This window comes from Mesoplodon mirus, assembly GCF_964341445.2.
Source record: "Mesoplodon mirus genome assembly, chromosome: 1".
Lineage (NCBI taxonomy): Eukaryota > Metazoa > Chordata > Mammalia > Artiodactyla > Ziphiidae > Mesoplodon > Mesoplodon mirus.
Window position 1 is genome coordinate 8520619 of NC_138976.1, and position 23264 is coordinate 8543882.

Below are 23264 nucleotides of genomic sequence, written 5' to 3' on the forward strand. Positions count from 1 at the left end.
CCAAGGAAATGCAGCTCTCACTCATGCTGTACTTGTCTTTAACATTGAAATTAAAACCAAAAAACCTCTGAAGTAAATACTGTGAGCATTCTGACCCTACCCTCCGGTTCCACCTCGGAGTCCTCACTGTGTTCAGCGGTAGCTCTGTGCCTGGCTGTTCTGTGCCAACCAGTCACTAGGACAGCAACTGGACTTTTCAGTCTGTTGAGCTTTTTGAAGCCTTTCTGGAGGAATCTGCACCTGGTTTCTACCCTGTGCTAGGAGGGAGGCAGGGTCTTGCTGGGAGAGAGGAAATGGCATGGTGAAGATTATTTGTTCGTTGAGGGGTCAGCTCCATGAGGGCAGGGCTTGGGTTTGTCTTGTTCTCAGACTTTTCTATCCTGGGTGGAGCCTGGCACACAGGAAGCACTCACAAGAGATGAGAATCAATGGATGAATGGGTGGTTTCACACAGAGGATCTGTTATTTCAGAGGGACTCTCGTAGTTTTTTTTTTTTTTTCCGTTTTAAAACATGAAGTCACCTAACACGCAGCATGATGTGGGGCTGATTAAAGTGATTCATGAAAGTCACAAAAAATAAGTTAGGTTGTGTTTTTAGCAACGTTCACCTGGTTCTAAGCAACAGTAACGTGGACCCAGAGCTCTAGACTCTGTCTGTGGAATGAAAGCAGACCCTGCTTGCGAATGACTTCCCGTTTTCATGGACCATTTTTCCACCTGTACAGTGGCATCCTAAAAGATACAATTCTTGGGCTTGGGAGGTGGGAGGAAGACGATGAAAGAAATACTGGCCATATTGGTAACAAGAAAAAACACTTTATAAACTCAGCTGGCAAGAGAGAGCGGGTTCTTTCATAAGCAGAATCGCTTCAAGTGTCTTCTCTTTAGGGTCCACAGGGGACAGGGTGATGAACGGGCAGGCTTCTTCAGGGAGGGAAGGGAGGCCACACTGTCCCACTGGGCACGCTCAGAACAATATTTCTACTGCTTTCCACCAAATCTATCCTCCACGAAGTTTCAGTTGTCAGAATGCACTTGGCTGACCTTGAGTTACAAACCGTGTTGGACTGAGAGGGGTGAAAATTACTCCCGGGGAGAGGGGAGTGAGCTGTGTGGGCGGCATCATGAGGATACCGGCTACCTACTCCACAGTTTGTTGATAGCATTCTGTAACTTTCATCCTGGGGTGCCATGATCTCTTTGCTTAACAAAAAATGATACAACATATGCATGCAAGACACATCACCTTCAATGTTTTCACAGACATTTGTGCACCATGACTAGTCAAAGAGCAAGACCCAGAAATGCTACCTTCCAGGGCCAGAATCCACCCGGGGACTTTCCCCTTTGGGGTTTTGTGCCTGTCCCCCTCTGTCCCTGGCTTGCAGGCCTCCTCACCTGCAGCTTGAGGGACAAACCAACACTGGAAAGACAATCAGCACTTAACTCACATGCTTAGCCCTGAGCCCCTGCTGGGAGAAAGCCAAGTGCCTTACAGCCTCATCTGCAGGACTCTGCTGGTAAGTTCAAGGTTCTTACCAGTTCTATGAGAATCCAAGCTAGGAATGTTTCCAGGAGGGGACATGGGATCAATCTCAATTTTAGTGAGAGGACTAGACACTTTGAAAAGAATTGCAATTGTGCTATTTCAAAATTAGGCTCAGAGGAAAACATTTGTAAAGACAAGGAAAATCTGTAAAGGGCAGGAAAGTTCCTGATTTAGTGTGAGTCTGAAATTTTGAGGTTTTTGGATTGGCTTCTATAATTTCATGTCAGAAAAACCAGGAGAGTTTCAAGAGTAGAGAAGTTCAAGGAAAGTAGTCTGGCAATTTCATTCAAACTTAAGACTTAAAAAAAATTAACAGGTAGAATCAGATTCAATGTAAGTTAAAGCGTTAACACTGCATGGTTCTGGTGAGAGATGTTTGGAGTGTCTGCTGTATTCATTCAGCCTCCAGATGCTAATTTGAGCAGTTGTTGGTATGAATTAGGTGCATGCATTCAACCCCAGCTGCGGGAGGGTGTGCGAAGCACCGATGACCAAGGTTTGCTGGCCTCAATTTCACCTTCTGGAGTTTCTCCTGGCATGAAAGTATTCTAGATTTTGCTCTGAAGGAGGGTTAGTTACGGAGCATAGTAAGACTCAACCACAAAATAAGACCCTGATGACAATTACTTTCCTCACCAATTCATCTGAATTTTCAGAAAAGTGGTCACCGTTTGATCAAAATACAGTGGTGGGTCCTTTGGTAGTTCTTAAGTCGACCTATTATTACAATTTATTGGTTAAGATGTTGTTTTGAAGCATCTTGCCCAGAAACTCTTAAGAATAGTTTAGTATCTGATCAGTGTGAGCTCTGAAACCACAATAGCAACAAGGATGCAGAAATTCAGTCTCTTTCAGAAAATCATTAAGAGTTTCCTTCTCAGAATTAGGACACCCAGATTAAAAAAAAAAGAGAGAGGGGGAAAGAGGGGGAGGGAGAGGGAAGGGGAGAGGGAAGGAGAGAGGGTGGGGAAGGGCTGAAGGGAGAAGCTATGGTAATAAGGCTACCATAAATAAAGCTAATTTTTATTCATTACTTTAAATAAAAATGTATTTGTGCAAAATAAAAGTCACTTAAAAGTATGACAAGGAGTGACAGATGAAGGACATTGTTCACCTGAAGAGCTCTCAGCCCAAAGCAGAGCTCGGACCGTCCCCTCCCCAGGGCTTTGCTCTCGTCACCATGGTCATCAACAATTGTGCCCTTGGACTTGGATGATGGAGAACTTGCTGGTGACTGTGTTTGGGGGCAAGAATGGGGGAGCTTAAGGCCTCAGTGTCACTCAGCTCCCCAGTGTAATCAAGAATCCCAGTGGCCCTGCCCTGGCAGTGGAGGCAAAGGGGTGAGAGGATGGGAGCAAAAGCCTTGCTCGGCGGGGAGAGGTCGGTGCAAAAGTAGCTTCTGAGCAGCCGGTCAGGTCACCGTGCGTGCAGGCGGCCTCGAGAAGCTGGCAGAAGGCGTCACGACTTCCCACGCTGACCCGGGGGAGGGGGGAGGGGTGAGAAGAGCGGGGCCTTCAGACCCTGCGGGAGAGGGGCTGGGAGGAAGCAAGCAGGCCAGTGCCGGCCCAGTCCATGGTCCTGAAGCTGGGTCTTGCCTCAGAAGAGCCGACGGCAACAAGGCCTGGAAGGGCCCCAGGGGCCCAGGGAGCAGGCCTTCCGGATGAATAGCACCCATAGGAACAGAAAACAAGACACAATTTAAGGCATTGTTTGTTTACAGTAAAAGAATGCGAGGGACCCTTAACACAGGAGGAATCTGGGCTCTCACTCTGACCTTCCTCGGTGGACCAGCCTATCGCTTAAGGTTAAAGCAGGGCCTCAAAGAGAATGAAGTGTGTGATGTCGCGAGTCTTGTGCCAAAATGCATGTTTCTCGGAGAGTCCACGCTCGCTCGCTTGCACGCACACAGACACGGCACGCACACGCAGAGGACGCTTCGGGGTTGTACAAAATCTGAGGCAGCCCTGTGGGCGAGAGACCCGGCACACTGGAGCCAGTCCCCACCTGTCCCTTTCCTCCAGCCCTCACGCGGGGGGACGCTGTCCACTCTTTTGTGCAGGAGAAAGCACTGGGGACCCAACGTGGGACGGATGCTCTCTGGTCGCAGCAGCAGCTGGTGGACGGATGAGGGCCCAGGGAGGGAGGACGGGTTGTACAGTCTGGGGACCCATCGTGGCGCCGTGAGGTGGTGCTGCAGAACGGGGGTCATGGGGGTGGCTGGGCATCGGCAGGCGGACCCCCGCACCGGTGGAGCCCTCTGGACTGTGAGGCCTCGGCCATGTCCCCTTGAGTCCAGCTCTGAGTCTCCCAGCACCCCACCAAAGGCCTGTGCCCCGGACACGCGCTTCGCCACCAGTCCCAGGCCGGCTCCCAGAGGCCTCTGAAGTCACTTTAAGTCCTGCAGAGACTTATTCAAATGACATAAGGTTTGCAGGTACCTAGAAGAGAAAGCTCAGCCTCTTGTCAAAGTTCTGACCTTTCAGGAGGGGACGGGGGTGGTCCCTAAGGGAAGGGTTCAGGCCTCTCCCAGTCAGTCTGTGAATGAGTGGGTGGTGGGGGAAGGGGAGAGGGCACAGCAGTGGTACCAGCCACCACGTGTTATGGGGCTGCTGTGTGCCAGGCAAGGCTCTGAGTACCGCATCTGTATTGTGTCCTGAGTCCTCACAACAACCCCAGGAGGCAGGTACTGGAATTATCCCCATTAAAAAGATGAGGAAACTGAGGCTTAGAGAGGTGAAGTACACAGCGGGTGAGTGACAGGGCTAAGACACCAGCGCCCACGCTCTCCACCTCTATCCTTGGGTCAAAGCACAAGTGCATTTGGAGTGGAGAGCTGACCAATCCTGCAGGACAAGCACATGCCTCTGGAGAGGAGCGGGGGTGGTTAGCGGGTGGCAGGAGTTGGCAAGTGGAAGCACAAGGAGAAGGGGGAAATTTGGGGATATCGGGAACCCCAAGGCTCCCCATGCTGTGTCCCCAGGCCCAGATCCCAGCTACCTTTACTGGGGGGACCACCAGCCCCAAGGTCAGGGTGTTTCTCCTTCCCCTCAAAGCTGCAGACACGCCCCCAGCCCCAGGCCTCCTCCCCAAGCACTGCCGTGGGGTTCCCAGAAATTTGATGAGAAGCAATTTCATCAAAAACAAATCCATCTTGGTGGCAATTTGGTCAAAATGATGAATTGGAAAAAATGCATCTCCTTGCACTGGGAGACAGTTATAAGAACGGTCACAGCAGCACTGTTCAGAATAGCCAAAAGCAGGAAATCATTCTTGGGATCACGGACAGAAGAAAGAACTGATAAAAAAAATTACAAGTAAATGAATGACAGCTATGCACACTGACACAGAGGAATCTTAGGAACATACTGTAGGAGAAAAGCAAGTCACAGAAGAAACTATACAGTTTTGGTTCTATTCTTTAAAAAAAAGTTTTAAAAAATGTACCCCAGACAATACATTAAGGAATCAAATACATGTGTTCACATTTTAAAGGAATGGTAAACAAACAAATCAGGAGAGTGGTTATGGCGCATAGGTGAGCGGGAGGGAGACAGAATTATGAAGAAGCCCTTGGAAGGGAGGAGTTCCGAGGACTGGGGAGGTCCTGCCTTTAGACTGGGTGGTGGGTACACGAGTGTTTGCTTTATTGCTGTGGTTTACACCTTACACATATGCTGTCGATCAAGTTTAAGTGTATTCAGTGCTAGCACACACAATTTTAAGAAATGCAGTTCCACAAAAGAGAAAAGTCACCTTAGTCACTGAGAGTTTCTACAGGAGTAGATGCATTTCTGTAACGCCCTCATCGCATGCCATCACATGCAGGTAGTGTGGTTTATTTCAATAATCCTCTGCTGTGGAATATTTAGTTTTGCCAATTTTTTCTTATTACATAAAGCAGAGGGTGGGAACATTTGTTTGAAAGTGAATTAGAAATAAAAAGGGGAAAAAGTAGAAAAAATAGAAGACCGTCTCCATTAGGTCTAAAAACTGGACAAAAATACTTAAACGTTGCCAAAGCTTGTCATGGTACACCACGTTTGCCAGACGTGAAATTCAGTCCATTTGTCCTTCTGACCAAACACCTCCTCTACCAAGTGGGTTTGACCCAGTTCCCTGCTACCTGCTGGGCAGTTGCTGCTACCCTCAGGCTGCCTCCACCCCCAGAGAGTCAGTGGACACTTGCTCAGGGCAGCCATCCCTGCTCCCGGCTGCCCCCTCCCACCAGGGCCACGACTGTCACCATGGAGCAGATACCGAGGCCCTGCCTCTCTCTCCCCCCACCATCTGTGTGGCCCACCTCAGTCCTTGTCACTCCTCCGGGTCACCTGTGTGCGGCAGGTGAGCTCCAGCGCAATGTGCTCTCAGAGCTAAGGAGGGGCCCCAGGCATGCACGGAGTGACCAGGGTGGAGGAGGTCAGGACGCTCTTCCCCTCTTAACGTGACCTGAGGCAGCACCTTGTTCATCGCCTTGAGGTAACCGTCAACCAAAGACCCTGGTCTCCCCATTGTGGAGATGGGCAGTTACATTTGCTTAAGCACAAAATACACTCTGGAGACCGCAGAGCTGTAGTTTCTTGTACGTCATTTTAGACATTTTATGGGCACCGACATGCATATAATAAATATGCATGTGTATTTTAACACAAATGAGATTGCCCTTACGCGTGTTTTTACACTTTACTTTTTCACTTATGTCTTGGAGCCCCTCTCGGATGATCACACACAGATCAGGGGGTACACAATAGGGGTTTACTGAGGGTTGCCGAGTTTCCAGGTGCTTTTTTTTTTCCTCTTTCTATTAAGGACAATGCTGCAGTGGACATTCTCACCCATACACCTGTGTGTGCATGTGTGCACATATGCCCCAGACAAATTTCTAGCAAGTGAGCTGGGGGATTCGAATGCAATTTATTTTCAGTTTCCCTGTGGTGCCTCAAGTTTATCCCTTTATCAGTCTTGTCCTACTGTTTTAGTTTGTCGAGGACTTTCTGCTAATTTTGCCGTCTAGCTTCTTATCGTGTAGAATTTGATCAGCTTGTTATATATGTCCTCATCGACGTTACAGATGAAAATCCTGAATAGGCCCAAACTGAGCACAGAATCATGGGACACACCACTAGAGACCTCCCTCTGCCTTACGAGAGCCGCTCTGAGGGGCCAGGAAGTCTGTGACTGTGCTGTGACCAGCACCACTGCAGCCCCTGCCCTCTGGGCCTCACACGCCTGCTGTGAACTCGGCACCACCTTCCTCTTCCTCAAAGCTGCCACCAGTCTATTCCAGCCCTGGCGCTCTCTCTCCAGATGGAGGAGAGGGACCCAGCTCCCCAGCCCCTCTTCCAGCTCATCCCTGGGGAACAGGTCAGGGAAGCTCAGTGCTCCTGGCCCCAGCAGCCCACCTGCTGCCCGGGCTGGTGTGAGGGCTGAGCAGCCACCCCTCTAGCAAGCCTGGACAGCAGAGGCTGTGCTTCCAGGCCTTTGGCTCGACGGCAGGAGGCTGAGCAATCCAGGTCCCCGCCCCGCCCACCCCCACCCGGCAAGTACAGACTCTGGTGTCAGGCAGACCGGGATTAGATCTTACTCACCATGGGGCCTTAAACAAGTGTCTGCCACTTTCTGAGCCTCAGTGTCCTCAGCATAAAACGGAGACAGTATGGGAACCTACCTCACAGGGATGTTGGGAGGATTCGGCCAATTCCTGCACGTAAAGCATTTCTCCTGAAGCCTGGTCCTGGGAGGGGCAGCAGTGGGGGGCGGGAGCAGAGCCTCAGGCAGGCATGGCGGACCAGAGGTCCTATTGGTTCAAGCATGCCAAGGGGCCGGACAGCCCCACTCACCAGCAGCCATGGTTGCTTCTCAACAAATGAGCTATTATTATCATTATTCCTAAGGGTTGTCGGGGGAAGGGAGGCCCTTTTGTCAGGTTGGAGTTTGCCCATGAATCAACTTTCGGGGGGTGACCTCAGTAGATGCTGTAGCCTGACCCTTGGGGCACTATCCCACCTGTAACCTATCTCTGATGGATGTTTCTGTGGCGTTTCCTTTAGTAGGAAAGACAGGGGCCAGGTTCAAAGTTCTAGTCTGAAGCTGGGCTTAGTTCCAAGAGGGGCAGTGGGTGCCCTGTCTCATGGGAAAAGGCTGATCAAAAGAAGGCGCCTGGGAGCTTAGCTGTTAGGCTCTGGGGGAAGGAGGGAGGTGTGTTTTCTATGGACCCTTAGTCCCGAGGGTGGGAGAGGGTATTTTAGGTAACAAGCAGGACTTTGGTGACTTTACCTGAGGCCTGTTGCTTTTACATGCGTCATCCAAATGCTTGTGCCACAGTATTGCATGAAACCGGGAACCAGTCTGGAACTTGTAAACATTGCCTGATGGGTAGAAAACCACTGGTTAAGAGGAAGGTCACATGAGAGGGTCTGCCTGTGACTGTGGCGTGAAGATAAACGTGGACCTGGGTAATTAAACTAGGGAAGGTCAGGAGCAGCCCAAGGCAAGCTCGGGGCATGTAGAGGAGGAGGCTCCCGTGCTCCCCACCTGTCTCTTTAGACCAGGGCTCTTAACCATTTTTCCGGCCATGGTGCCTTTGGCTCTGGTGAAGCCTGTGGACCCTTCTCAGAATTATGTTCCAAATGCATAAAATAAAATACAAAGAAAATCAATAATACTGAAATACAGTTACCAAACTGCTAAAAAATAAATGAGTGATATCATTCTCTACGTGCTTATTTATTAATGCGCTAATGACAAGATCTGGGGGCAGGCCTGATACTGTACTGTAACTGCAACAAGCTGAACAGAAATGCTATTCTAAGATATCTGCAATAATACGTGATATGAAAATATCCGTGGTTTCTCTTGCAGATAAAATCACAGGTACTGTGAACATTCTAGTTAGTAGTTTAATACTTATAATTAAAGGAATTAGAGGTCATGGGAAACAGAGATGTGATCTTTTTCCCACCCAAGTTCACAGACCTTTTGCATTCTATCCATGGACCTTGGCCACCTGCTGTGTCATATTTCCCTCTGCTTGGGGACATGCTTTCCTCTGGGCTCAGCCCCGAGAATGGCCTGTGGACCCCATGACCATACAGTCTTTAAGTCAAGCTGGTATAGGTACAACCTTTACTTCCTAAAGAAACCACCTCTAATCTGGTCCCAGAGCCTCGCGGAAGAAACTCAAATGGTAAGTAGCCTGAGGAAACACTATGACGTGTGCGTAGCCGTACGTGTTTCAGTCACTCAGAAGCAGAGCAGAGGACTTAGCTCTCTCCATTCCCTGGGCCCCTCGAGGCTCTCACTTCTTTAATTCCCAGCTAACAACATTCAAACCCTGACCCTCCACCAGCACCATCATCTGCATTACCTGGGAGTTTGTTAGAAATATAGAATCTTGGTCTCCACCCCAGATCCACTGAATCCAAATCTGAATTTTTACAAGATCCCTGGTCAATCGTAGGTACATGAACCCTGCATTAGAACATTCCTGTGAAGATGTGAAGATGCTCAGGGTCTTTACAGCTCCAGTGAACTTGCCTAGCTAGGATACCCAGGAAATCCAGGGTTTTGTCACATGACATAGGCTGCCAAGGAGGTTAGCATGGCCTATCCTGAACCTCAGTGCAGAACCTCTCCTTCTTCTCAGCATGGCCATGGGGGAAGTATAAAACCAGGAGGAACTGGGAGATGACTGGGCAAGTGAAAGTTGGAGCTTTTATAGAAGGGTTCTTCTCTGATTTGGCCTTGGAGCAGGATACTGCGAGAGTCTCACGGCACAGGCAATGCCGGGGTGTCCTTGAAATCTCCCAACACCCAAGACTCCTCCAGCCGCATGGTCACTGCCTCATCCAGCGCTATGTATTCATTTCAGGACCCTGAGGCTAGAGTTCCAGGGGTGATGGGCCCCAGTAGCCATAGGTGAAAAGGATTCCGGCTGCCACGTGCCATGCACACTGCTCAGTGGACACGCCCACCACGATCTAAGCAGCTTTTGTGGACCAACGAGGGACCCTGTGAACATCAGAGCCTAAAGCAAAAGGAAAGCAGCAGCCTCAGAAGTCCCTATTGTTTCAAAACGCACATTTAGCAGCAGAAGAAAGCGGGTAGAGAGAAGCTGCAGGCACCCAGCGCTGGCCTGCTGCCTACCTTTGTCGGGGTTATTCAGCTGGAAGATGTCCGGGTGCTCAGGGTCATCGGGCAGCTGCACCATCCAGCCCACGACGGAGACCTTTTTGCCAGGTGTGGATTTATACTGCAGAGGAACAACAGCATAGCCGTGAGGCCCACACCCTCCGCTCCCCAGGGAAGGCCGAGCTGGGCCAGGCGAGGTTCCTTCCACTCCCGCCGCCTTGCCCACCTCCACCCACCCCCCTGCACTTCGCACCAAACGAAGTGCCAGCACAGAGAGGCCTTTCGTGGAACGTACGTGTTTTCTGTCTGTGCCCCTCAAGGACTTGGCTCCGTAGTACAGGAGGGTGGATCCTGAGAGTATGACCCAGTACCTGGTCCACGAGGACAGCTGCAGAGGCAGAGTGACAATGTCACACGGGGAGGGGCAGAGTCCCCCACTGCCTGACTAGAGACCCAGCTACATGGGTGGAAAGGGGGGGCCCCTCCTCCCGAGCGGTGCCAGCGCAGGCCTCATCTCGTCCCTGCCCGCCACCCCTCAGTGCTACTCCTCCCAGGGCCCAGAGGAGGGAGACTCCTCAGCAGCTCATCAGCCCTAAGCCCTCCCTCTCCTTTACCCCAAGAGCCCTTCCTTTTCCCACCTTGTTTAGGGCAGTGCCAAGGCACAACTTTTATGTATTCAGGTGACCTGAACCCAAGAATGTCCTGGGGAAAAAGAGTTTCAAAACACGGACAAGCTAAACCATAACCTAGAAGAACCATAATGTCTGCGATGGAGTGCTCTGGCTGCGAGCAGATGGCAGCACTTTGAAAGCATTTATGGCTAGAAGTGGGGATGCCTGGCAGGGCCAAGCTGCAGGTGTGGCTTTTGTTTCTCTAGGCATGAAGCAGACTGCTCTGCATCACGACCTACAAGGCTCCTGTTCACACTGGCGGGGTGGGGGGGTGGCGCGGGGTTGGTGGGGGAACTGCGTCACCTCAGATGGTGAAAGCACTGGCTTTCAGACCTTTTTGACAACACCCACAGGTGTGTACAACACACGTGCATATGTATGTTGAACTGAAAGAAGCTTCATGAAACAATGTTCACTTTTATTATGTGTAAGAAACTCCGACATTTTCCAGTCTATTCTATCCAACTCAGAAATATGGGTCATGACCCCCTGGATTAACTTCATCGCTCACCAGCGGGCCAACCAGCATCGGGAAAACAGTGTCTCGCTCTGGCCCCAGAATGACTGGAGCCTGGACTCTGGGTCCAGGAGGGCAGCAAGCAGGTCTGTACAGCAGACCAGATATAGGGCCTCATGTCGCAGGATGCTTTGTGACACTCTGGGTCCAAGGGCCAAAGTGTGGCCCAGGGCTGGGATGAAGACTCTTCTCCTCACCCAAGAACCACCTAGCACCCGAAGACAGGGGAGCTTCTAGAGCAGCACCTGGGCTAGGGGCCTGGCATCTTCACACTGGGCGCCGGTAGGAGGGGGCATCTCCAAGTGGCTTTGTGGGCAGTGGACAGGGGCAAGCAGCAGCCAGGGCAGGAGAGGAAGGCCAGAGCAGACACGGGCAGATGCTGCCTGGAGATGCAGCTCACAGGCGGGCTTGCAGGCAGCTTGCTGTGGATGCTCCGTAGAACAAACAAAGAGGTCTTGGCAAGCGGCTGAGGGGTCATGGAGCCAGGGACATCTGGGTTCAGCACGTGGTGACCCAGTGGCTGATGGGGGAGCCTGAGAGGCCTCCTGATTCCTTGTCCCTGTCCTTTCCACCACGCGTTTCATGATGCTGCTGAAGGGGGAGGAGATCTGCATTGGGATACCACCCAGGCCGTGCTGCCCATCTCAGGCACAGTACCCACCCTGACTCCCAGGGTCTCCAGGCCTCCACCTGCCCTCAAGGTAATTGCACAGTCCCATTCACCATCTGCTCAATGTGTGCAGGGCCACACACGTGACAGTCCTAACAAGTCCTCCAGGATGTAGGGACTATTTTATCCCAATTTACAGATGTGGAAACTGAGGCCCTGCCCACTCAGTGGCACAACTGGATTGGAACCCTGGTTGGCCGGTCTCTGGAGCCCATGCCCTCCCATGCCGCCTCTAGACAGATGTGCCTCTGCACTCACCGCGGGCTTCCGTCCTTCCTTGAGCAGAGTTTTCCTTCTCAGAGGCCCCTCCATGGTGGGGACCGCCGCCAAGCTCCCCAGCGTACAGATGCACGGGCCGGTGGGGCTGCGGGGGAGACCACCAGTCAGACATCGCCTTGGAGGAGCTGAGGTCAGGCACCCTCTCACCCACTGGGGCCCACGGGTCCCCCACTGCCGTGTCCGTAATGGCGCCACAGGACAAAGACTCAACAGTGCTGGGCAAGGCTGGGGAGGGGAGGGCCCCGAGGGCCCGGAAAACCTGAAGGACGGTGGCCTTGGGCTCACCCACAGCTGAGAACTTGCACCTCCCTCGTCTTTCTGAGTGCTGAGCGGCTCTAGGCTTGGTGCCCACGTTCCCTGTAAACCAGGCCCCCAGCAGCACCCGTACCCTATCCTCTCCACCTGCGGAGCTTCCTCTCCACCTGCGGAGCTTGGGGCCTGCGCAGCACCTCCTCCTTCCTGTGTTGGCAGGAGCAGCGAGGAAGTGGGAGTGGAGGGGATGGAGTAAGAAGGGGGGCAGCGGCCCCAAACCCCGACGCCCTGCGCCTTTGCGACAGGGCTCCTCTCTCCCCCTCTGCCATGGGGATTCGGGCGCCACCTACAGGTGAAGAGTCCAAGTGCAGCACAGCCCAGGCCGCTCTCCTAAGCATCAGCTTCAGCTCCCTGGATAGGCACCTCCCACAGACACCTCCCTCAACCCTGCATGAAAGCCGAGCAGCGCTCCCTCCGCATCCCAGTGGAAGGCATCACCATCCACTGGCTGAAGGAGCCAGAAACCTGGGGGTTCTCTCCTCTCATCAGTTCACCCCCGAAACCTCATCAATCCCAAGGACTCATTGATCCCATGCCCTAAATATGCCCGTCTCAGCCACCCCACTCCCCCCACCTCAGGCCAGAACTTGGTCATCCTTTGAACGACTGCCCAATACTCTCGCCTGACCTCCCTGCGTCCACGCTTGCCTTCCTCCCATGCGCCCTGCACACCGTGGCCAGCATGACCTGGCCCTGCCGATACCTTCCCCCCACCCCCAGGCAACCCCTCCAGTGCCTTTGAGACCACCATCCTCTCCCCCTGCTGGACGTGGCTCTGGCCCACCTCTCTGGCCTCACCTGCCACCCTCTCCCCGGCTCATTTCTTACAACGTGGACTTTCCTTCACTCCCCAAATCCCCCAGCTCTTCCTGCCTCACGGCCCCATGGGCTGTCCCTTGGGCTGCAGGTACTCTTCTTACCCCTACACCTCTCTTCACTTTATTTGGCTGATTCCTATCACTCTTCCAGTCTTTTCTCCAGGGAGGCCTCCTCTCTGGACCATCGGCACCCGTGATTTTCTGTTCCGTTTCTGCTCTCCTGAAGCAAAAGCCCTACAGGCTGAGGCAGAGGCTGAGTCCGTCTCGTCGGCAGCATCAAGCACAGTGCTTGGCACCCAGCAAGCACCACAGAGCTACTTGTCGAATAAATGATCACATGAATAAATGAATACCTGTAGACGCAGCTCCGGGTTCTGGGAGAATTCCGAACTGGAACCCGCCAGTTGGGCCCCAGCGTGGCATAGAGACGTCCCCTGCTTCAGAGGAAAAGGGTTGAGTTTTAGCAACAGCCTGGAAAGACCAGCTACTCCTGAAGAAGGCGAGGGCATCGCAGACTATGTGGTCATTAGCTCAGGAAGCCTCAGCCCCAACTCTTCCCCCAGCCTCCTCAGTCACACTGCAAGCACATCTGGGGCACAGCTGGAGCTGCTAGGTTAGTGAACACAACACCCCTGGAGCCTCCATCAGGGCGAGTCCCCAAGTCTCCAGGTAAGTGTTTCCTTAACCTTTTAACTGAATGTTCACCTTTCTTCCAGTGTCAAGGGGATGACTAAGATCCAGGCACACCCCTTATCCCAATGTGAGGTTGAGAGAAAATGCTGTGTAGCCCAAATATTCCATGGTCAATCCAATTAAAAGCGCACAGACACAGAATTGTGGGCCGTCTTGCATGTTGGCCCAGGGTGGGGATGGGGTGGGGCATGTGTAGCATCATTATTCACCCGGACACTACTGAATTCCTCCGTTTGCTACGTCTTCTCCATCAGACAGTCTCTTTGCTGGTCCCAGATGGTTCCCTGCAAACCTGCTCTGTGACCTGCTGCAGTGTCCAAGAATTGGTGCTCCAGGACCTCTCCATGGGCTGCCCATCAGGCCGCTCTCTCACCTGTAGTTCCCCAGCAGTGAGCCTTTCCAGGGAAAGATGTAGCTTCCAGGGTAGGTGGGGATCTTAACCTATTTGAGGGAAGGCTTCCATCTTCCTCTCTTTATCCTTTTCCCTTCTTGGCAGAATGATTTCCTGTGTCTACTTGATCCTCCACCTTCTCCCCACCCCTGCAGCATGGTCTATCCCTGGGCTATAGCTTTCCATTGGCCAAACAATGATGCAATCCAATTTATAAACCCAGACAAGGTCCAGACGTCCATTTCAAGTGTTCCCTCTGTTGTCCACTGCCAGCCCCAGGTTGCCACGTTCCCCTGTGGCACTGGACACCTGGGGGGTGGTGTGGGGTCATCGTCATTCACTGCAGCAGGTGCATCGCGCCATCACCGAGCTCAGGTTCCTCCGAGAGGGGGCTGTGTTGCTCTCCGCCCCTCCATCCTCCACTCAGGAAGGAACTGTTCTTGATGACCATCTTGGGTTTGCTGTCCAGAAGCCCACGTTCAGGGCTGGTGGGAGTCTGATGGTCCTCCAGGTCGACTGCCCTGGGACCCTGTCCCTTTCGTCCATCAGCCACTCCTCTTTAGGTGACAAAGAGCTGCAGCATGTGCTGGGTCCCCCAAGTCCTCGAACGTAATGGGTCTCAGCCCATTCCCCACCCAACCCTCGTGACAGATGATGGTCACAGGCCCACCCCACCCGCACCACGAGCCGTGGCTCAGAGGTCCCGACACGCTCACCTCCCAGCCTACAGGCCACACCACCTCCTCCCTCTCTTCACAGCTGGGCATGACACCACCGCACGTCACATCCCCGAGCTTGAGCAGGCTGTGCAGAGCGTCAACAGACTGCCTCCAGGGACGCTCCCCTCCCCAGCTGTAACCGGGATCGCTTATGAGTCAAGGCAGGGTCTGACGGTGATGCCCGGGTGGTGCCCGGAGGATGTCTCCTCGTTTGACCTGGATTCCCGCTCTGAGCCGCCGTCTGTTTGGAATTGGAGATGGAGCCTCCCTTGGCAGAGCTGGATCCTCCGGCCCCTTCTTCTCCACCTTTCTTCTCATGTGTCTTTGTTCCTGATACCCCAGGAAAATGTGTGACGACAGTGGACTGTTCCACAGATGGGGCGATGTGGTTGGTGCCGCTACCGTCTCTCGATCATTGTCTCCACTTCTTTGAGACACTCCGTGGCTGCACACTTAGCAGACGTTTGGCAGGACTGACGTTTGTTGACGGAGAGCTTTAAATCAGCGTCTTCCAACCAGTCTAGGCTTTTAAGCAGTCTTTCCTCACACTCTTCCTAAAGGAGGTGCTCCCAAGGTCAGTGGACTGCTGGGGGCAGCGCAGGGACGCCGGGGGTCACGGGGAGGCTCACGGGAGAGTCACTAGTTAATGACCGCTCCTATGTGTCAGGCCACTGATGATCTCACGGGAGCTTTGTTTCAGCACCATCATCCTCCCCAGAATGGGGAACGGAGGCTCAGTGATGTGAAGACACTTAACCGAGGCATGAGCCAAGTCAGCATTTGAACCCACAGTTTTCAGGGTGGGAGAGAGGTTGATTTGTCGCATGGGGAGGAGTCCGCCATGGGGACAGGGTCCTCGTTTGGAGCCAGCACCATGTGGGCGTCTTCCTGGCAATCCGCTCTCAGAGGCACCCCTACTCACAGGTTTCTGCTGCAGCTCACGCTGGACGGGCTTTGTCAGTGTCTGTGAGGCTGGATGGCCACAGATTTGTAGATCCACACCCCTGGATCTCCTGGGGTGGGGCCACCTCCCAGGTCCCTGGTCCCTTGACTCCCCTGATGGAGTCTTCTCCTGGTGGTTCTGGCTGCCTGGCATTTAAGAGCAGCTGCCATTTATCACCCACTTATCAGGAGGTGGCTAAGTGCTTTCACACACCGTTCCTCCCAGCTCTGTGAGGGGCGCTGTTCTCACTCTGTCTTAGATGAGGAAACTGGGGCTCAAGGAGGTGAAGCCACACATTGGCCTGTCATTAGGGATGGAGACACAAGTGCTCACATAGGGAGGATGTCTTTTCCATGTGAGCCAAGGGCCCGCATCAGTCAAGCTGCTCCAGGTGGGGGAGGTCAGAGCCTGCTCCACCTGGAGCCTGGGGAGTGACGCTGGCTTTGAAGTGCAGTGTAATGGTGACTTTTCCCCAAGGCCAGCTTTTAGGAGACTATAGGCAGGGTGGTGGCCAGCCTTCCCTCCCAAGGCGAGCACTGCAGGGCTGGAGGAGGGCTGTGACAGGTGGGGCGGCTCTGGCTGGGCCCAGGCAGGCTAGCATCAGCACAGAGGAGCCAGGATCTTCAGCCACTGGAACCACTTCCAGTGCTTTGAGAAGATTTGTTATTTGAACGTTCACGGCCAGAAAATGCAAAATGAGTGGGCAGTGGTATCTGGTGAACTCCAGAAATAAAGGCATTTCTCCAATTGATGGGGCCTCCCAACTCCAGAACCACAGATACCTTTCCCAGCAACATACTGGGAACAAGTGGCTGAACAGAATGTATCCCAGGAAGGCCATTCTACTGCTCCCTCTCAGGGATAGATCTTGAGGAGGAGTGGGGGAAGAGGGCTGCAGTAGGCCACCCTCCTCATGGGAAGTCTGGTCTGGGGAAGCTGTGGGCTGGCAACCAAGTAGAACACCTCAGTCCCAAAGTGTGTTCAAGAAGAAGAAGAAGAAGAAGAAGATGATGATGATGATGAAGATGATGGGGATGATAAAGATGATGATGATGGGGACAGGATGGTGATGAGGAGGATCAGGATGATCAAAGGATGGGATGATGGTGATGACGGGGAGGATGGGTACCAGGCAACGTGCTAAGCAGTACTCGTTCACTATCCTATTTAATCACACAATACTGTGGGGCAGGCACTGTTCTTATCCCCACGTTATAGACAAGGAGTCTGAGGCTTAGAGAGGTGGAGTAACTTGCCCAAGGTCACAACATAGGGAAAAGGAAGATGGTTGGTGCCGTTAAGGTGGAAGCAGCCAGGGTCCTGCTTAGGCCAACAGCATCATGAGAATTCAGACTGGCCGAGGCAGGTCTGAAAGGCATCGTCTCCTCAGTAGTTTTCTAGGTACACATTAGGTGGCAGGTATCTTGGGGGTTACATTTCAGAAAGCCCTGAGTCTCTGTTGCTGGCCCAGGAGTGGGGAGCCAGGAGAAGTCTTGGATAATAATTACACTGAGGCCTCAGTAATCTTGTCTTAGCGGAAGTACCAGCGCCCCCCCCCCCACCATTCTTCAGGCTCAAGTGCACAGGGCCCCTGGTAGGAGTGTACCTGTGGAAGGGTTCAAGTGATGCTGTTCATCAACAGTGTCCACCTGCACCAGCAAACCCTTGCTGGGAGGCCGTCCCATTGGACGAGGTCTTGGTCCTTGCCGCTACCTAATGACTTACCCTCATCTGCAGGCAGGAAGCTGCCACCCTAAGTTCTGCTGGGCCTGGGATGTCCCTTCCTGCAGTACTTGTTAAAGGGCTTTTGCGGCCTGGGAATCACATTTTTCTCTGGGTAGCGTCCCTGATCCACTGAGTGGGTCCCTAGGAGTCATATCTGCACTGCATGCTTAGCTAAGGGGACAGAACCACCCCTGAGCCAAGCCAGGTCAATCAGGTTTTCTCTCTTGGCAATTAAGAACCAGATTTGAGAGGCTGACAGTCAGGCTCTGTGGCTTGCTGAAGCTATAACATGTAAACTTGGGAGCTATGAGGCATCAAGCTTCCCCAGTGTGAGCCGAGAGGTCTAGAAATCTGGGCTGCAGAAGGAGAGGAGAGCATAGCAGGTATGCATGGAGAAGGGTCAACACCAGACGGAAGGAGGGTCCTGTCCACCTTCTAGGACCTGACTCTGAGAGGTTGTAGGTGCTGGACAGAGAGGCTGTGGGCAGAGATTTCTCAGCTACCTGTGAAGTCGCAGCAGCTAGCAGACAGGGCCCAGCCCTTGTCTGTCAGGGTCCAAGGACAGGATCAAGCAAAAGGCCAGGGACTGTTGCCCGCTTTTCTCTCCCAGAGGGGCCTGAACTCCTGGGTGGAGCCTTACTCACCAGACGTCAGTGTCTGATGCTGACAACAAGGCAAGAGAGGTCATCTCTGGGGGAAACCAAAATCAGAAGCTTGGCACATCACCCAACTGGGCTGTCACCCAAGGCAGAGCAGCAGAATGGAGCAGCGGGATGGACCCGGGGAACCAGACTGAGGGGTAGGAAGGGGAGGGCCACCAGCCTGGGGGGTTCCTGGGCCTCAGCCACAGGGGATGGGGGTGGGGCAGTGAGGCCCTCTGTGAGGGTCACCCTGAGAACAGCCACCCTCATGGCTGCACTTCAGTTGAAGTGGACCCCTTGCCTCCAGGATCGCCCCCAGAACTTCGCCTCCCTCTCCTAACATGCTGCAGAGTTTGGGGCCCAAGAGGCACCCTTGAACCCTGGCAATCCCAAGGCATCTACCAGAGTCCTCTGACCTTCTCCAGGAGGAAAAGGAGTGTTTTAAAGACTCTGACTTGGGGGTAGCAGGCCTGGGGCTCTGATGCCATGACTCCACTTTCCTGGGGTCTCCCTAAGGATGCTAGAAGATTTCATAGGCTAAAGACAGCACAGTGCAGAAACTGTGTCACCCAACCTACTCTACACCCCAGAGCACCTACAGGCCAACTGTCGACAGCACCCTCTTAAAGGGGCCTTCCCCGCAGTTCAGAGTCACCCTGGAGGCCAGCAGGGCTGGCAGACACTTGCCTGCACTGTAGCCCATCCACCCCATGACGACTGCCATGTGGGAAATTTTCTCTTCGTCCCACCCAGCCTTAGACTCCGGGATCTCTTGCTTGCTGGCGAGAAGTTCCTACTGAGCGAAATTCACACACATCCCAAAGTAAGTTCCCCGACAGGAGCAACTGCACCTATGTGTCCAGTATTTCCTGTGAGCATCCTCCCTGTAGAGCTGGGGAACCTGAGGCTCAGAGAGCTTGAGAGACATGCCCAAGGTCCCTGAGAGAGGAAGCAGCCCTGACCTCAGCCCTGCCCACCTCTCCACCCCCCAACGCTGCTGACAGTGTCCAGAAGTCACGACGACCTCTCTCTGAAGAGGCACACTCAGAACTTCAGAGACCAGGGCTCATCACGGAGCCCACCCCTCCTGCAGAGTCTCAGGGGCACGCAGCTTCCCTGGGCCACCTCTCCCCTCCTTGGACACGACTCAGGCCTCGCAGCCTCCTCAGGTCCCAGGACCCCCCTTGAGGGCCCACTGTGGTCCTCTTCACCCAATGTCCTCGGCTTTTGCTGAACCACTGCCTCTACCAGAAGCCACCCCTGAACCCCCAGTCTGACTCAGGTCCCCCTGCTGGGCTTTCCCGTCGCATCCTCTTCATGACCCCCTGTGCACCTGGCATCATGGACTGAATCTCTGTCTCCCACCTCGGCCATGAGCTGTGACCGGCCCCCTGATGCAGCTCGGCCTCCCCAGGAAGGAGGACGAACAGCTCTGCTTCTCAGGGGGCCGGCGCCCTTTCCTCTCCTGCTCCCTTTCCCTCTCCCACCAGAGGGGCTTCCTCCAAGGACCCCTCGGCCTCCTAGTCTCTCCACCACCCATAGTTTGGCCTGTCATGTGAGAAGGCCATTCTGCACAGCCTGGCAACATCAGACTAGAGGAGAAGGATGGCTGAGTATTTCGGAATGAACTTTCTGACGTGCTTTCATATTTCACCCCTTAAAAAGTGACCAGGAAACATTTCTGATTACACCCTCTTTTAGAAAGTTAAATGTTATTTTTTTCCTGGGTGAAAAAGAAACATTTACCCATTGTAGAAAATTTGGAGAATACAGAAAAAGAAAATAAAGTCTCTCAATAACTCTACAAGCAGAGACAGCCAAGAGGAATGATATTATGTACCTTCAGACATACACACATATGTGTTCATCCCCATCACCCACTTCGCTCTCTGTAAAAACTTCATTTAAAATGTTTAACTCCTACGCTGAGATTCTTGTTCTCACTTCAGTGCCAACGCAGGCATAAAGAAGCAGCTGTTACCTCTTACGGACAGGCCCGACTAACTCTCCCTGCCCGTTCCATTTCTGAGGAGGCTGAGGTTTGCTTGAGGCCAGCCTGGTGCAGCGTCCACAGTTCCCACCTTCCACTTCATCCAGGATGCATTGAAAATGCCTTTCCGGGGCCACCTCCCTGCCTCCTTGGGAAAGCAGATGTGACACAGGGCTCTCCTGCCTTTGTCCCATTCCCAGGACACAGGTGAGAAAACATCAGGTCAGGGACGTGAGGGGCGTCCCACCCTTGCCCCCTCCCCAGAGACTCCGGCCTCTGGCTCCCCAGGGCCCTGACCCAGGACCACCACTCTGTCCTCATTCTGGGCCCTGAAGATAGGGAGGGTCTTTGGGGGCCGCTGGGGGGCTGAGAAATGACCAGCACTGCCCAGGGTCTGGCCGCCTCAGGGTTCCCTTCTCTTCCCGTCCCTCCTCAGCCCACGGGCCCTGCGACCTGCTGAGGCTGAGCTGGATGAGGGGCAGGAGGGTGAGAGCAGCGGCAGAAGGCCCCCTTGGCTCTTTGGACCCTCCACGGTCCTAGCAGGAACAGTGGCTGGATGCGGCCACTCCGCCAGAGAGCAGCCGGACGGGTCCCGGGACTCTGGGGGCTCCAAAGCGGGTGCTCTTTAAGGCTGGCCACTTCAGGAAGCACTGGGCGCAGCCTGAGCTCCGGCTGCCACCCAAGAATGCCTGGGGGCCACAGGGCTGAAACGTCCAGGGGAGTGAATCAGGAAAGGCAAACTCGCAAGATGGGCCACACGATCCCACCCTTGGCCAGACAACGAGAACCATCCTACCCGCCTGTTCACAGCAGCATAAAGGCTGACTATGATGTGCCCTGAGACCAACAGAGGGGTGTGTGCCGGCGGCGGGTCGCTGGCCTGGGCCTCCCGGCCCTGCATGCTGGTATTTGGCTCCATGTCTCTTCCTGGCCAAGGCCAAGCTTGTCACCAGGGCTGGGGGGCAAGTCAGTTGAAGGTTGTGGCCTGTAAGCTTCAGGGCTGTGGGGCAAGGTGCTGCCCCCTCTCCCAGCCTGGCCTCTGGGGACTGGAACAGACAGGACCTCCTCCTCTGGGGGGGCTGGCCCAGCCCTCTCCTGCACCCTTGTCTCTGGTTCTGACGCCACCGTCCACCCATGCACGTGTAAAGATGCAGGGAGAGCGGGTTCTTACAGCGTCTGCTGGGAACAGTGGGCGGGGAGCCCGGCAGGGGAGGCTCCTTGGGGACAGCCGCTGGTCTCTGGGGCCAGGAAGAGTGAGGCCCGGCTCCCGGGGAAGAGGGAATCTGCTCCCCTTCAGTGAGCAGGGGCAACGTGGCATGGGGGAGGCCGGCGTGGACGGAGGTCCCGTGGGCCTGGGCGGGCGGAGGTTAGGAATAAGGGGGCCCAGGCAGCAACACGAACTGTGGCCACTGAACCGTGAGAGAAAGCGTGTGAGATAAATCCCCTCCGGGTCTCCCATGGGGTCTTCAGGAAAGTCTAAAACGCTCACATGCTTTTGAGGGAGTGGACTCTTTCTGGGGGACATGAGAAGAGGCCAGTGCAGGATGGACATGGAGACTGGAGGCTGGGCCGCGGGAGCTGGAGACCGAGGGGCAGCTGGTGTCTGGACCGTCAGGACCGCCCTGGGTCTCGGAAGGCGCCAGAGGGGACATCTTAGCCCCACTGGCATCTTCCAAAGCAGGTGGTCTCCTGTTCCCCTCCGCAAGAAGGGGTCGGACCGGGAGCTGGGTCCCGAGGAGGTGAGGGACAGGCCATTCTCCTGGAGGCGGGGCTGGACACCTGCACAGGCCAGCTGTCTGTGAGACCAGCGCTTGCCAGAAAGCCCACCCAGCGTCCTGTGAGAGACATTCAGATGGAGAGCGGGTCTAATGCTAGATCCTAAGTGAAAGAGAGAAGAGAAACGCTGCAGCATTTGGTGTTTCCCCCGAGTGGAGCACAGCACCGTCTCCCTGAGCGGGAATTCTCTCTCCACCTTCCTCCCTGGTAGCTCTGATCTCAGCCGTGGGTGCTTAGTAGGAACCGGATCTGCCACCCTCAGTGACTGGCAAGGTGTCTGGCAGGGAGCAACTGCTTAATAAACAGCTTTGAATGAATGAGTGAACGAGTGAACACAGGGAAAGGATGAGTGAAAGAAGGAACGAACAAGCCATGAGCAGCTTCAGATGTGGAGACCATTCAGGATCAATGTCCTCTCGTCGGCGCGTGGTTGGGGAGGTGCTGGACTGCCCGTAAGCCCCCTTCCTCGGGGCTGCCCCACGAGTCCCCTGACCAGTGCTGAGAAAAGTCAAACTTCCGCTCGTCAGATGCAGAGTCTGCCCGGTGCCTGTCTGGCTCTCACCCCTCCCTGGGGTGGGCAGGGAGAGGGCAGCGGGGCCCGTTTGCCTGTGCTCCCCGAGTCAGAGCAAACGTCCCTCCAGGAGGCCTGCGGCGGGACAGAGGGAGCAGCTCCGAGGGCTCAGGGCGTCGTCCCTCCCCCTCTTCAGCCCCCGACCTGGGGTTTCACGAGGACTGATGGACTGGCTGCCCGACATGGGGCCAGTCCCTGAAGCGTCACGGCGGCTCTGGACGAGGCATGGTGGCGAAGAGGTGGGCCCCAGATTGGGCGAGGTGGACGTGGGTCAGCTCTGCCCACCGGGGCGGGTGAGGCGGGACCGCCACGTCACCTCTCCGCGCCTTGCTGCCCACAGGCACGAAACAGGGACATTTTACGAGTAACCACCGCGTAGCTAGGTCTGAGGCTTGGGAGAGACCAAGACAGTGCCTGATACACAGGGAGTGCTCAGCAAAGATCACTTATCCCCACATGATAGCACTCTGCCCTGTACGGACTGGCCGGATTCACCCCTTCTCTGGCCATTTATGATTGTGGAGGCTGAGGAGACAGGCGGCTTCAACATCAGAGAAGGAGTGTGTGTGTATGCGTGTGAGGCATGTGTATGCCTGCATTGTGAATGTACACCCAAATTTGTGTGAGCATACATGAGTGTGCGTGTATGTGTGTACATACACACGTACGCAGAGGGTGTAGCGTGTGTGTGTGTGTGTCTGTGTGAGTGTGTGTGTGCCTGTCTGCACACAGGCCGCTGTGCACACAGGCTAGTGGAGGGGCTACTCTGAGGGACGGTGCAGACCTGCCTCTACATCACTGGGTCTCCCTGGCTCCCCTCAGAACTTAAGTCGCCACGATGCCCTTCACCTTGGGCGGCGCCTAGGCTGTG

The 23264-nt window shown here is 54.4% G+C and overlaps 1 protein-coding gene across 8 annotated transcripts in view; it reads right to left on the reverse strand.

Moving 5' to 3' along the window:
• Nucleotides 1-2147: 2147 nt before the first annotated feature.
• Nucleotides 2148-23264, reverse strand: part of RALGPS1 (Ral GEF with PH domain and SH3 binding motif 1) — a 289045-nt gene continuing 267928 nt past the window's right edge. For 4 of the 8 annotated variants that reach the window (XM_082622856.1, XM_082622853.1, XM_082622851.1 and 1 more), the window contains 6 exons: nt 13298-13381; nt 11794-11899; nt 9973-10065; nt 9693-9798; nt 7824-7915; nt 7147-7281 (listed from right to left, as the gene is read on the reverse strand). In XM_082622856.1, coding sequence (XP_082478982.1) covers nt 7183-7281; nt 7824-7915; nt 9693-9798; nt 9973-10065; nt 11794-11899; nt 13298-13381 — 580 coding nt within the window. In that variant the 3' untranslated portion in view covers nt 7147-7182. Of the gene's footprint in view, nt 3989-7146; nt 7282-7823; nt 7916-9692; nt 9799-9972; nt 10066-11793; nt 11900-13297; nt 13382-21534; nt 21925-23264 lie in introns of those variants that run through there. The other 4 variants (XM_082622855.1, XM_082622854.1, XM_082622858.1 and 1 more) reach the window with 4 other exon arrangements.